General features: G+C 40.2%; 1 protein-coding gene across 3 annotated transcripts in view; it reads left to right on the top strand.

Moving 5' to 3' along the window:
- SV2B (synaptic vesicle glycoprotein 2B) overlaps positions 1-15,353 on the top strand; it is a 181,846-nt gene that overhangs the window by 151,988 nt on the left and 14,505 nt on the right. For all 3 annotated transcript variants that reach the window (XM_025391791.1, XM_025391793.1, XM_025391792.1), the window contains 3 exons: positions 536-646; positions 1,513-1,601; positions 2,167-2,331. In XM_025391791.1, the coding sequence (XP_025247576.1) occupies positions 536-646; positions 1,513-1,601; positions 2,167-2,331 (365 nt within the window). The remainder of the gene's footprint in view (positions 1-535; positions 647-1,512; positions 1,602-2,166; positions 2,332-15,353) is intronic.

The following is a 15,353-nucleotide window of genomic DNA, read 5'->3' on the forward strand; positions in this document are numbered from 1 at the left end:
GTCCCGGCTACTCGGGAGGCTGAGGCAGGAGAATTGTTTGAACCCAGGAAGTGGAGGTTGCAGTTAGCCGAGATGGTGCCACTGCACTCCAGCCTGGTGACAGAGTGAGACTCTGTCTCAAAAAACAAAACAAAACAAAACAAAACTGTTTTTTCGGTTTAAAAAAGAATAGCCAAGCTGTCTTAGACCTAGTGCTCTGGAAATGATGAGTCGGTTGTCCACTTTCCAGGGGCTGCTTTCTCCCCTCGGATTGTCCAGTCCCATCTGTATTTTTCTTCTGTTATCTCCTCATATCCTCAGTCCTTCGGCTGAAGAAAGAGATGGAGACACTCTATGACTTGTCTTTATCCCTAGATGAAAAGTTTATTGGAGGAGGTGATGGAAACTGTTTTTGATTTTTTTTCGCGTACGCTCTTTGAGAAATCAAAGACTCCTCTATTCCTAAATCAGTTTAAATAGTTACATTAAACTACACATTGAAAGCTCTGACACAAAGTGGGGTTCAGATTCTCTATATCCCATTTTTACTTTTCAGGTTTCCAACATCAAAACTCCCAAGCAAATGGATGAATTCATTGAGATCCAAAGTTCAACAGGAACCTGGTACCAGCGCTGGCTGGTCAGATTCAAGACCATTTTCAAGCAGGTGTGACTGGGAACTTACTTTGGGTGAGAAGGTGGCTCTATGGGAGTCTCTAACCTTAGTGGATGAAAAATGCAGATCCTGAACATCCCCACCAACCTGGGGCAGCGTGTTGGAGAGGAATCAACCCTGGAAGGGGGCGTTCGGGCTCCAGCCCATGTCTGCCTCTAGCTTGCTGTGTGCCCTGGAGCTGAAAACTCTCTAAATCTTAGTTTCTTTTCTTTGTTCTTCCTTCCCAAGGCAGGGATTTTGAATGTAGGTAAAATGTCTAGTCTGAGTAAACATCTTCTCTCTAGCAAATTTTAAAATAATCCACAGGGAGGAAGAAGTGAATGAAATAAACGACCCCTTGAGGCTTGTTCTTGATTTCCAAGAAATATTTTTCTAAATGGGCAATGCCATTTCTCTGGAGCACTGGCTCCTCCAAGTAGGGATTCAGTCAGCTATTGAGCACTGAGGCAGCCAGCCAGCCAGAGTCTGTTGGGACTGAATGGTCTTCGCAGTGTATGGTCAATAAATGTTTGCAATATCCCCCTTGCCCACAGGCAGGGCGTAGAACTCAGTAGTCCAGGTTACTCCGTGCCTTGAAGTCCTAACTCAGTGTGCTTTCAATCACATTCACGGAATATTGTGTTCCCAGGGAAAATCCTATTGGACTGTTAGAGTATGAGGCCAGCCAGTAAGAAGAGAAGAAGCTTTCCTTGTTATTTGGAGAGATTTGCTGCCTTTAGGAGACAGTGGGGTGCCCATTCTCTTCATGGGTTCCTAGGCAATTTATTAGAAAATCTGAGTAATGAGCTCTTTGATTGTGGGAGAAACAAAGTCACACATTGCTTTCTTTAACAATCCTTCTCTGATATGGGTTGTAGGTCTGGGATAATGCCTTGTACTGTGTGATGGGGCCCTACAGAATGAATACACTGATTCTGGCCGTGGTTTGGTTTGCCATGGCATTAAGGTAAGTTCTGTCTTACTTAAATTTCGTAATTCCGTGTGTCAGTGGCCTCCTTTACACATTTGGGACTACAGGCATGCACCACCACACCTGGATAATTTTTGTATTTTTAGTAGAGATGCGGTTTTGCCATGTTGGCCAGGATGGTCTCGAACTCCTGACCTCAAGTGAACTGCCTTCCTCACCATCCCAAAGTGCTGGGATTACAGGCATGAGCCACCGCATCAGCCAGTGGGGATGTCTTTAGCGTTTCCCTATTCACTAAGATTCTGTCTGAGACATGTATATTTGATGTGTTAAGGAGGTGTCCACCAATCCCTAATCTATTGGTGTTTTTATCAGGAAAAAATTTCTTTTAAATCAAATGCCTTTTCAGCATTTATGGAGGTGGTCATATTTTTCCTCTTGTATCTATTAATACGAGGACTTATATTATCAGTTTTTCTAATAATGAACCAAATTAATGTATTTTCAATGAGTTTGATCTACATCAAGTCAAGAATGTAGACCCTGATCATGAAAGAATTAATCTTGTTGTTGCTCCAACCTTCTCCCTTCTCCACTCCAGTTACTATGGACTGACAGTTTGGTTTCCTGATATGATCCGCTATTTTCAAGATGAAGAATACAAGTCTAAAATGAAGGTATTTTTTGGTGAGCATGTGTACGGCGCCACAATCAACTTCACGATGGAAAATCAGATCCACCAACATGGGAAACTTGTGAATGATAAGTAAGTGAGTGAGCACAGGCTTCCCTCACATCAGGGTGACAGTTGTGGGGACTGTTTTTGGGAGGGAGCCAGAGGGAAGATAAGAATGAAATATGGCCGGGAATGAGCGCCAAGGCTGGTGTAGGCATCACAACTTGTCATGGCTGCCAGAGACTCCATAGCTCCCCTGGTGGCTGTGTCTGTATTGTGCTGGCTCCTCGATACCCTGATCTCCTGGCGAGAGCTGTTTCATGCAAGGATGGAGACATTTGACTTAGGACGGTCAGTTGGGCCATTTTTCCAAGAACTTGAACCTTTAATGGAAATTAGCAGAAAGTGATGTCTCATTAAGAGTGGCTGCCCAGAGAAAGGGCCTAGGGCTCTTACTGCTAAGATTCCTGAACTAGTCCAAAGCCCGGGTGTTGAGCTTTTAATTTGACCTTAGAAGCTTTTCCATGCCAGGACTAATAGAGCCCTGTTGTAATTCTTTCACCTAATATTACTTTGGAGGGTTGATCAGTATGGTCCATGGTCAGCCAGGAGTGTTTTTTTTTTTTTTGAGATGGAGTCTCGCTGTGTCTCCCAGGCTGGAGTGCAGTGGCGTGATCTGGGCTCACTGCAAGCTCCGCCTCCCGGGTTCACGCCATTCTCCCGCCTCAGCCTCCCAAGTAGCTGGGACTACAGGCGCCCACCACCACGCCCAGCTAGTTTTTTGTATTTTTAGTAGAGACGGGGTTTCACCATGTTAGCCAGGATAGTCTCGATCTCCTGACCTCGTGATCCACCCGCCTCGGCCTCCCAAAGTGCTGGGATTACAGGCTTGAGCCACCGCGCCCGGCCAGGAGTGTTTTTTAGAGGAAAAAAAAATCAGTGGAGGATTAGAAAATTCCTGTTCACATCTTTGTGGGGCTACTTCCTCAATTCATGTTACTTCTCCTCCTCCTGGTCCTGGGACAAATGAGATGGGTCATCCACGCTGTTGTGCTTTAGGGATGCCTCTTTGAAACTTTCCTCTGCAACCCTCAAGATGGATCAGGGCAGGACCTTAACCATGCTTCCCCAAGGCCACATTATTCATTAAACTGAGCATTTACCCCTCTGCTGTTTCCCTTCTTGAACTGTACTTAGCAAGCTCATCAGGTTGTGAATGGTAAGTAAGTGGGTGGCCATGGGCTATGCAGTGGCACCTGAAATACCATGGCACAGATAGTTCAATGTCAGTCACATTAACTGCCCCATATTTACCACTTCAATACAAAATTAATTAACGCCACGAATTCTCACCTCTGGTGAATGTTCTGTCTCCCCCTGTCTGCACCCACATATGCATCTGGTGTCTCAGTAAAGTCTCTACCTGTAGTGACTCCTGGCCACTTTAGGAAAGGAATGGCTGGGTGAAGCCCAGGAAGGATACCTCTTTAAGTTTATTCTGTATTGTTCTCACAGGCTAGACTGTAGCAAAGGCTCCCTGTTATTTAAGGTGAGAAAGTGTGCAATAAAAAGGAGAATGTTATTTCTACCAATATCAGACCTTTGGGAAGGAAGTTTTAGGACCAAGTATCATTGACGTGGGTTCAGATTTTCAGATTTTTTTTAAAATGCTGAAGCCCAGTACAGACATCTCCATACTCATATACCCATGCGTCCATACGTCCCCTGCAGAGACAGTTCAGAGTCATTATCCTCTGCCCAGAGTGACCACTTCAGGGATGGCGGCTCCAATGCTCGTGGTGGTGGAAGGCAGTTCCCCCAAGATGTTTCATTGTCTGAGCTCTTTAGTATGTCAGGAGGTCTTGTGTTGACATTGCCAAGGAAGAAATGTCACCCTTGCTTTATTAGGATACTTTGGAAATATTGAAAACCAAGGAACACTATGGATGACTAGATGTCACCCATGGGGTCACACCATTCCCTGCAGAGATGAATTCCCTAAAGGAGACCTCATTTCTGAAGTTCCCAGTGTTTAATGATACATTATTTTGATACAAATAATACTAATGGTAGCAGTGACAATGATAATAATGCCAATGATAGGCACTATAGCAGCCAGCGTTAATGAGCATTGCTGTGTACCAGGTGCTGCCTTAAGTGCTTTATGTAGATTATCTCACAGAACTCCAGGGAACAAGAAATATGCTTTCTCTTTTGCAAGTGGGGAACAGGAGCTTAGAGAGGTTAAGTATCTTGCTCAAAATCACACAGCTGATATTCACAGAAATACCTATCTCCCGACCCACATATTGGGACCCCAGATCTTGTACTCTTGACAACTACAAATATTTTCTCATTAGGAAACTCTTCATTCCTACAGAGGCGCAGTTTTACATGATACTTTCTGCATTAAAGTCAACACAACGCGGAGTCCTTGTGATTTGTAACAAGCAAGTTTTGCAGTTCTGACACTTAGCTAGGCAGAAAGTGGAGACTTTTGATCCACTCTGTCCTTTTAACTTTGCTCAGCTTCTCCAGGCTTTCAGCAAACTGCTGAGGGGGAGTGAGGAAGAAACAGGGGCTGAAGAAAGCAGTGTTGAATCCCGCGGATGACGGGTGGACGGTGAATCCCGCGGATGACGGGTGGACGGTGAATCCTGCGGGTGACGGGTGGACGGTGAATCCTGCGGGTGACGGGTGGACGGTGAATCCTGTGGATGACGGGTGGACGGTGAATCCTGCGGGTGACGGGTGGACAGGGAATCTTGCGGATGATATGTGGATGGTGAATCTTGCGGATGGTGGGTGGATGGTGAATCTTGCGGATGGTGGGTGGATGGTGAATCCTGTGGATGATGGGTAATGAATCTTGTGGATTCAGGACCCCCGAGGGACATTATGAATGACTAGATGCCCCCCCAACCCAACGGGGTGACACCATTCCCTGCAGAGATGAATTATTTTAAGGAGACCTCATTTCTGAAGTTCCCAATGTTTAGCAGATACATCGTTGTGATATGAGTCATAATGTTGATAGTAGTGACAGTGATAATGCTAATAATGGTAACTGTAGCAGCCAATGTTATTGCCAAGGTCTGGGAATGTATAAGTGTGCCAAGGATTGTCTCGGAGTGGATTGTCTTCACACATTTTCTACCATGTTTCTATGCTTCAAATGTGCACAGATGCTTTTGCATGATTATGAAAATATAAATTTCTTCAAAAGTTGTAATGACTTCATTGTAACTTTCGTCATATGGTATATGTTTTTTAACTAACCGACACTAAACCTATACCCACTATTATTTGAAGCCCATAATTCCCCTACTCCCTCCGCAGCAACTTGTTTGAGTGAAAAGGATATTTTTCCCCTTGACTGATTAGGAACCTTTGAAAGTGATCTAAGGAACGAAAGGAGCCTGGCTTCTTTTCTTGAGTTATTCTGCCATCTGCTGGTCGTAAACTGGAAAACACCTCATTTTTGAAAACCCCAACCCTCTTCTGAGGCCTCCAAGGATACACACGTGTTCTTTAGCTTTCTTGGGGGCATTTCTCCCATCCTTACCAGTACTCCTCCTTTGACTTTATTCGTACTTGGCTGATTGAAGGTTTCGATGGAAATTATTTTGTTGGGTATCACATATGGTGGAAAATTATTTTGTGTTAAGGGCTTTAAAAAGACTTCACCCACGGACATTGTTGACAAAGGAAATTCTGTTGAAACTTCAGTTTCATCCTGCAGTAAAACCAATCCCTTTGCCCCCAGGAAGGAACAAAAGTGCCAAGGGTAGTTTTGGTCCGCTCCCGAAGCATCATCTGCAGCCTTCTAGTGCCTTTGTTTGGGATCTGGGGTCTCTGAGTACCCATGAAGCTTTGACTTCAAAACCTGTGAGTTTTTGGAAAGTGCAAGAAAGGCAAAAGAATAAGTTCATGTTTTAAACCCTGAGCTGAAATGTCAGGCCAGGCTTCCTTTATTGTTAGCTAAAAACAGGATAGATTTTCTACCCAGAATATGTGTTAACTAACTAATTAATTAACTAACTTACCTTCTCTTCCTGGGAAGACATTTCTGCTTGGTAGGGCTTTCTTCTGTGAGGGTTAGGAGCGGGAGGGTGTTATTTTATTTAAACTTTTCTGCACATCAGGGAGAGGTGCCTGATTTCTGTCTGTGATAGGTTGTGACCCGGAAGGAATGTCTTTCTCCTGGCAGTTCCTCAAAGCTGATGCTGTGTTCTTACTCATGTAAGAATGTGTAACTGCTCACTCAGATGATTTGCCAATGAAGGATGAGAGAAAAGCTCTCTTGAGTTCTTAGTAAAGGTCAGAGGTGAAGAGCTCAGAATGAAAATGAAGTTCACAAGATTTAGCTCTAAAATGAGGCCAGTAGGATAGCAGGGGGCAGGAAGAGCAGAGAGAGGAAGAAAGCACATACACACACACATCAGAACAGAAGTTGCTGTCATGCATCACACTGAAATGTTATACGCCAAGGCTCCTTTGGGGAGGGGGAATAAATAAGCATATTCGTCTTTTTTTTTTTTTTTGGTGGAGTCTCACTGTGTCTCCCAGTCTGGAGTGCATTGGCATGATCTAAGCTCACTACAACCTCTGCCTCCCAGGTTCAAGCGATTCTGCTGCCTCAGCCTTCCAAGTAGCTGGGATTACAGGTGCCTGCCACCATGCCTGGCTAATACTTGTACTTTTAGTAGAGATGGGGTTTCGCTATGTTTGCCAGGCTGGTCTCAAACTCCTGACCTCAAATGATCTGCCCCCCTCGGCCTCCCAAAGTGTTGGAATTACAGTCATGAGCCACCACGCCTGGCTCTAAATAAGAATATTCTTCAATTGCAGTGGGACTAAATTTCAGTACAGTAAAGCTCCTTGAAGATGCCAGTGGTGGGCCAGGTCAATGCAGCTTCTGGTTTCTTGATCCCAGAAAGTTGCCAAGGCTGGGTTCTGGCTTTGATTGTTTAGTAACAAGCTGAGCCATCCTAGGCAAATCTGTGACCTGTCTAAGCCTAGGATTCCACATCAGAATGTGATAATATTGATGTAGAATGTATATCATATTTCAGAGTTAATAAAATTTATCAGCCAAGTTTTGTAGCTTACTCCAGGTCCTGCATAATTCTTGTGGGGCGTCTTCCTGGGTAGTTTGTACTTTGGCTGCTGAAAATTGGATTGCTTTTCCCCTGTCAAACATGTGCACGTGTTGTAGCAAATAAATAAGACTCTTATTGAGTTTTGGATGTTTATTTTGTCTCTGACCTCCCTGATAGTTCTGTTTTTCTCTTGTTATATAATCGTATCATCTGCAAATAACTAGTTCTTTGACTCCTTTTTCTCTTTTTTTCATTATAAAACATTTCAAATATGCAAAGAATAGAGAATATAAGCAGCCCCATTCAGAGCACCTAGCTTTATAAAATCATAAACTACGTTTACTTCAGATGTCAAAATTGATTAAGCATTACTCACTGTATTACTCTTTTTGATAATATTCTTCTCCCTCCCCAGAGGTCATGATCACCATTGTCATAAGTTTGATGCTTTACATTCATATACTTATGTATCATAAGCATTGTACAGCAGTCTTTTGAATATTTCGAAATTTAGATAAAAGCATACTATATTACATGTGTAGATATATAATTATTATAAATTATGCAACTTGCTTTTTTGTGTAGAATTACGATTTTGAGAATACTCTGTGTTGGGGGAGATGGCTACATAACTCAATTTCATTTAATTCAAATTTTTATATACATATTTCATAATGTATTCATCTGTTCTCCTTTTGAAGGATATTTAAGTAGTTAATAAATTTTTCTTGCTATTACAAATAAAGTTGCAAAAAGTATTGTCAGGAAAGAATTTTTCTAGGCTATGTACCTAGAAGAGGAATTGCTGGGTGAAAGGCTAGAAACATCGTTCTCCAAAGGGATTGCATTAATTTGAACTCTCACCAGTAGTATACGGTGTATATTTAGCTTATACTGTTCTTGTTCAACTTTGGTATCATTGTTATGTCCTCTTTTTCTTTTCCTTAAAGGAAATTATATAAGATAGGGATTGTTAATTTTTTGAAGGTTTGGTAAACCAGCCTCTATAACCAAGTGAGCCTGCCATCTATGGAGACAATACATTTAGATGACCAATTCATTTTGTAATGGTATTTGTATACTCAGGTGTGGTAGTTCTTCTTTTGAAAAATTATATTTTAAAAGTTTTACAATTTATCAGCATAAAAGTATTCATTGTATTTTCTTAGGATATTTAAAATCTGTTGGATCTGTAATTATTTATAAGTCCTTCTTTTTTGTATGAATACAATTTCCATTAATATTCACTCTTCAGCTCACCTGTTATTTAGAAGTGCATTTTAAGTGTCAAAACACTGTTAAATATTGATAATTTATATATACTTGTGCTATTACCAGATGATGCAGTCTGTATGATATTTATTCTTAGAAATCAAAATGTGTTAGGATTTTGTTTTTGTTGTTGTTAGTTGTATATATATTTATAACCATTATATGTTACTGGTGAATTGAAACCTTTGCCCTTATGTAATGTACCCTTAATCCCTGATAGTAATCTTTGTTGTAAATTTACTATCTGATATTATTTAAATCTCCAGCATCTTTCTGATCAGTGTTTGTGTAACTTTTTCCAATTTTGTGCTTTCAATCTATGTATATTTTTGTAATTAAGTGAATTTCTTATAATTAATATACAGTTAGGTCTTCCTTTCTCCACCTAAACTGACTCTCTCTATTTTAAATTCATGTGTATAGAACATTTATACTTACTGTAATTACTTATATGGTTGAATTACAGCCTATCATCTTGCTGGCTACTTTTTTTTTTTTATTAAGCTTTATATATATATGTTATATTTTATGTTCTAGGGTACATGTACAGAACGTGCAGGTTTGTTACATATGTATACATGTGCCATGTTGGTGTGCTGCACCCATTAACTCGTCATTTACATTAGGTATATCTCCTAATGCTATCCCTCCCCGCTCCTCCCACCCCACAACAGGCCCCAGTGCATGATGTTCCCCTTCCCTGTGTCCAAGTGTTCTCATTACTCAATTCCCACCTATGAGTGAGAACATGCAGTGTTTGGTTTTCTGTTCTTGTGATAATTTGCTGAGAATGATGGTTTCCACCTGCATCCATGTCCCTACAAAGGACATGAACTCATCCTTTTTATGGCTGCATAGTATTCCATTGTGTATATGTGCCACATTTTCTTGATCCAGTCTGTCACTGATGGACATTTGGGTTGGTTCCAAGTCTTTGCTATTGTGAATAGTGCTTGCTGGCTATTTTCTATTTGTTTTGCATGTTTTTTTTTTTTTTTCTTTTTTCCTACCCTCTTTCAGATAATTTTCACAATTCCATTTTACCTTCACTATTGGTTTATTACTTATTCCTCTTTGTAAAAATTTAGTGGTGCCTTAGAGCTTACAATATACATCTTTAATTAATCATAATGTGCCTTCAAGTGTTATTCTATTACTTCAGTTTTAGTGTAACAGCCTTTTAACAGAACACTCATTTCTTCTCTCCTGTTTTATGTGATTGTTGTCATACGTACTTCTTTTACATATGCTATAAACACATGATATGTTGCTACTATTTTTGCTTTACCCAATGAACTATCTTTTAGAATGATTAAAAATAAGAGAAAAATAGGCTGGACACAGTGACTCACACCTGTAATCCTAGCACTTTGGGAGGCTAAGCTGGGTGGAATGCCTGAACTCAGGAGTTTGAGACCAGCCTAGGCAACATGGTAAAACCTTGTCTCTACTAAAAATACAAAAAATTAGCCAGGTATGCTGTTGTACGCTTGTGGTCCCAGCTGTGTGGGAGGCTGAGGCAGGAGAATTTCTTGAACCTGGGAGGTGAAGGTGCAGTGAGCTGAGATACCACCACTTTACTCCAGCCTGGGTGACAGAGTGAGACTCTGTCTCCAAAAAAAAAAAAAGAAAGAAAAATGTATTTAACCAGTTCTAGAGATCTTCATCTTTTTGTGAACATCCAAGTTTCAAATGTAGATAGGTATTGTATTTCTTATGCCTGAGAAACTTCCCTTTATTATTCCTTGTAGTGAAATTATGATGGTAATACATTTTCTCAGTATTTGTTTGTCTGCAAGATCTGCTGCTTCTGCAATTTTGAAAATATTTTTGCGGGGTATAAAATCTGGGTCGACAGTTTTTTTGTTTTTGTTTTTGTTTTCCATTCAGAAATTTAAAGCTTTCACCCTGTTGTCTTTTGGCTTGCATACTTTCTGATGAGAAGTCTGCTGTATTCTTACCTTTATTTATTTATTTTTTGTATGTAACATGATTTTTTTTTCTTTTGCTTCAAGATTTTCCCTCTATATTTGATATTCAGCTATTTGAACATCATGTGCTTAGGTGTACCACCACCTCCTCATCTTTCTTCTCTTCCTTCTTCTTGGGATTTCCTCTACTGAGGTTCTATACATTTTATGAACTTATGATTTGATTCGTTTCACTACTTCGGGAAAATCCTTTGCCTTTGTCTTTCCAAATACTTCTTCTTTCTCTTATCTTTCTTGAATTCCAATTGCACCTATGTTAGATTGTTTAATATTTTCCCATAGCTCTTAGATGATTTTCTCTGTTTCTTCCCTTATTTTTCTGTTTATATTTCAATTTTGGTAATATTTTTTGAGTTATCTATAATTCCAGTAATCCTTTGTTTTTGCCACAATGAGCCTAATAATGAGTCCATTAAAGACCTTCTTAATATGTGTTGCATTATATAAAACAATTCTAGCATTTCTGTCTGAATCTTATAGCTTGCATCTTTTTGCTGGAATTCCTCAACTGCTCTTGCATGCTATCTATTTTTTACTTTAAGGCTTTAATATGTTAATTATGTTAAATTCCCTGCCTGATAGTTCCAGTATTTATATTATATCTGAGTATTATTATGATGATGATTTGTTGAGGTGACATTTTGCTCTTGTTGCCCAGGCTGGAGTGCCCTGGCATGATCTCAGCTCACCGCAACCTCTGCCTCCCAGGTTCAAGCGATTCTCCTGCCTCAGCCTGCTGAGTAACTGGGATTACAGGCATGCGCTACCATGCCCACCTAATTTTTTGTATTTTTAGTAGAGATGGGATTTCTCCATGTTGATCAGGCTAGTCTCCAACTCCCGACCTCAGGTGATCCACCCGCCTTGGCCTCCCAACTGAGTATTATTTTTTAAATGATTATGTCTTGATATGATGTTGTTTTATTCTTGCTTCTTTGTGTGTCCTGTAATGTTGGGTTGCAATTCAGATGTTTTGTATGACAGTAGGGACTAAAAAATGTATACACCTCTTTTGCTAGGCCGTAACAGTATGTGGGGAGATTAAGAAAATCTAGGCAGTAGTTGAGCTTGGTTTGGATTTTGTTTTAGTTATGGTTACCTTAGAAACTTTTTGAAACTTCCTTTTTTATTGAGGAATAATTTATGTACAGTAAATTTACCCATTTTAGTATATAGCCCTGTGAGTTTTGACAAAGGAGTGCTGCCATGTAACCACCACCACAAGCAAGATACAGGACAATTCCATTACCTCCTGGATTTCCCCATGCCATTTTGTGGTCAGCCCTTTCTCCATCCCCAGTCCTTGGCAGCCAATGATCTTCTTTATGTTACTTACATGGAATTATACAATAGGAAGCCTTTTGAATTTGCTTCTTTGACTTAGCATAATGCATTTGGGATTTATCCATGTTATTGCATTTTTAGTAGTTTATTTTTATTGTGGAGTAGTATTCCATGATTTGAAAGTATTACTGTATTTTGTTTATCCGTTTATCAGTTGAAGGGATCTTTGAATTGTTTCCAGATTTTGGCATGGTTAAACTACTGTTTGACTTGGGATGTTTCTAACTATATTTATATATGAATTTGTTTTACTGTTTTTCTCTTGCTAATTTAATGTTTTTATCTTTATTATTTCCCTTTTTGTTCTATGTTTTATGCTTCAGTTATTGTTCCTAAAGGCAGTAAATGTGCTAGGATCTTTGTAAAGGAGACAGAATGAGGTACAGTGATTTCACCACTCAGGTATCTTTGAGTGTATGAAAAAAAAGAGAGAGGAAGTTGAATTTTACTGCCAGACTCACTGAGGCACAAGAATGTATGTCCTTACACTATTTGATTGACATTGGCACCAGGATTTCCCATCGTGAACATTTTCTGATTCTTCATGCAATAATATTTCAATATTTGAGGAAGTAAGATGGCCATCTCCTAAGTTCACTCTTTTATTTCTTTCTTGGTGCTACACACATAAAAGTACTCCTGGTTTATGGAACCATGCTAGAGCTGCAAAAAGAGCCATCTTCTCAACATCCCTATTTTATAGATTTTTTTAAGAAATGCAGGCTTAGAGAGGAGAAGAAAGTTGTTTGAGGGCTAATGGTGGTTAAGTTCTGAAAGTTAGACTCTTCATTGTTTTGGAGAGTGGCATCACAGGTTAGGTGAAGCCCTGACCCCTACACCTGGAGAATGTGAGAAGTTACACAGAGTATTCAGGAAAGAATTTGTTTCCTCTTCTCTTTAAGCAAATTAGGCCCAAGTACATATTTTCTGAAGTGATCATCTTATTTGTCTTTTGATTTACCTCAGATTAGGACCTGATCTAAGATAATATGTGAGAGACCGGGATTCCTGGTTTTTTTTTTTTTTGAGACGGAGTCTCGCTCTGTCGCCCAGGCTGGAGTGCAGTGGCCGGATCTCAGCTCACTGCAAGCTCCGCCTCCTGGGTTTACGCCATTCTCCGGCCTCAGCCTCCCGAGTAGCTGGGACTACAGGCGCTCGCCATCTCGCCCGGCTAGTTTTTTGTATTTTTTAGTAGAGACGGGGTTTCACCGTGTTAGCCAGGATGGTCTCGATCTCCTGACCTCGTGATCCGCCCGACTCGGCCTCCCAAAGTGCTGGGATTACAGGCTTGAGCCACCGCGCCCGGCCGATTCCTGTTCTTAAGAACTATATTTCATTTCATGGTGGCTAGAGAGCTTATTGTGTGTGAACTTTGGGGAGCCATAGCCTTTATTTGTTTTCTCCTTAAATGATGATGTAATTTATGTGACAGAGAATTCTCTGCTTTCAAAAAAGGCAATTGAAGAGTATATATGACATGCATCTGTGTCTGCACATGCTTTTCCCTGTGTCTGGAATACATGTCCTTATCTTTGCTTAGAGAGCTTTCATTCTTCCTTCAGGGTAAGTCACCTCATACTTTACCCAACTGGATCACAAGCGTCCCCTTAGAAGTGGTTTTATAGCATACCTTTATCTTGATAATCATCACACTAAATTTTCAGGGCTGGTTTTCTTGTTTATCTGTTTAATTAGACTGAATTTCTTTAGGGTGATGCCCTCAAGCCTAACACATGTTGAATGTGACTTTGGTGTAGCTTAAATCACTTGCTGGTCTAACCACTGGGCCTGAAGCAACTGAAACAAAGCGTATGTAATGACACTTTTGTCATAGACCTTGGATTGCCAATGGCTTCTGTTGCCTTAAAGGAAAAGCTTACAAAGTACTGTTGCTAACATTTCTTTCATCTTTTGAACTCTCCTGAACGAAGAATCTTGGGTGGGCTAGGTCAGTATATAGATTGGAGATTGGGGGAGATGATTTATGTAAAGAGTCATAAAATACGTGTTGGCCCTTTCTCCTTTTATCTCTTCCCTTATAGCTCTGGCTTTTTCTAACTCACTTGGAGAGACATTTTAAGGGCTGCCTGCGTCAGACCCATTTATGATTTACGGCTCTGCCTTCTCAGCCACCCTGGGAAGAATATTAAAATATCACCCAAGGCTACATCAGCAGCCTATTACTATATTAAAGAGAAGCATATATTAAGAAATGCAAAGGCCTGCAACAGTCTCCAGGAATAGCTCTCTTAAGTAAACACGTCTAGCTTATACATTTTGACATCAGAGGCATCTTCTTGTAACAAAAGACTTACCAGTTAGTTTTCTTATGGAAACCTGAATAATTTAGTGATAGCTTTTGGAGGCCCCTATTTAAGTCTGTAGCAAATTTGGCCCTAAGAAAAATTTATCAAAATAGTTTGGTTTTCTAGACCAATGATTATCAAATTTCTTTAAGTATAATAATCTGGTCTCGGCCATTGGTGACTCTGGTTCAAGAGGCATAGGCTGGAATTTAGGAAATGACATCTTTAATAATAACCTCAAGTTTATTCTGATGCAAGTGGTCTGGGGTCCTGCTTTTGGTGAACACTTGCCCAGGACGTCTTGCTGTGTGCAGTCTTTTAGCAGAAGCTAACGATTGGCAGCTCTAGGTTAGGGTTCTGAGCAGGACACGATAGAGCATGAAGGATAAGGGTCACTGACCATTGTAGGTAGTCATGGAGTGAATTATTTGGTGGCCCTTTTGAAAAGGAACAATGGCCACCAGCACCCTGTGCTATCTCTGTCATGGCGATTTCCACTGTATTGTAGTTGCCTATTTGCTTGCACTTTTTTCCAATTAGACTGGAGAGCAGGGACCTTGTCTTTCCTCTCTATACTCGTAGCACCTAGTACCATGCTCAGTGTTTGCAGAAGACTAAGTATGTAAGTGAATGAATAGAAAAATGAAAGAATGTGTTATAATTACTTACAAATGAAGACATATTTAAGGATTTCCAGCCTAAAAGTTTGACCAAGCTTGTTAAATATAGCCAACAGAGAAAGATGGTAATGTATGTGAAATATATTTTTAAATGTTGCATTGTTCTTTCCTATTAAATATGCAGGAGTTAGAGAGGTGCAGTGACTCCCACATGAGGCTGCACCTCATAATCATCTAGGTGCCTTACTGTCTTATTAACTGTTTAAAAAGAAGTGAACAAATAATACATACACTTGGCATAAAGTGAAAATTAAGTGTATTATTCCTCACTTCCATTGTACCTCCCTGGAAACAACCATTTCTATCAGTTTCTTGTGTAGCTCTCCAGATATATTTGGAAGCATATGTGTCCATGCCCTTTCTTACCTGAATGAGCCCGTGTTATAAACTCTATGTTGCATCTTTGTTTTTTAACTT

Source organism: Theropithecus gelada, chromosome 7b (genome assembly GCF_003255815.1).
Source record: "Theropithecus gelada isolate Dixy chromosome 7b, Tgel_1.0, whole genome shotgun sequence".
NCBI lineage: Eukaryota > Metazoa > Chordata > Mammalia > Primates > Cercopithecidae > Theropithecus > Theropithecus gelada.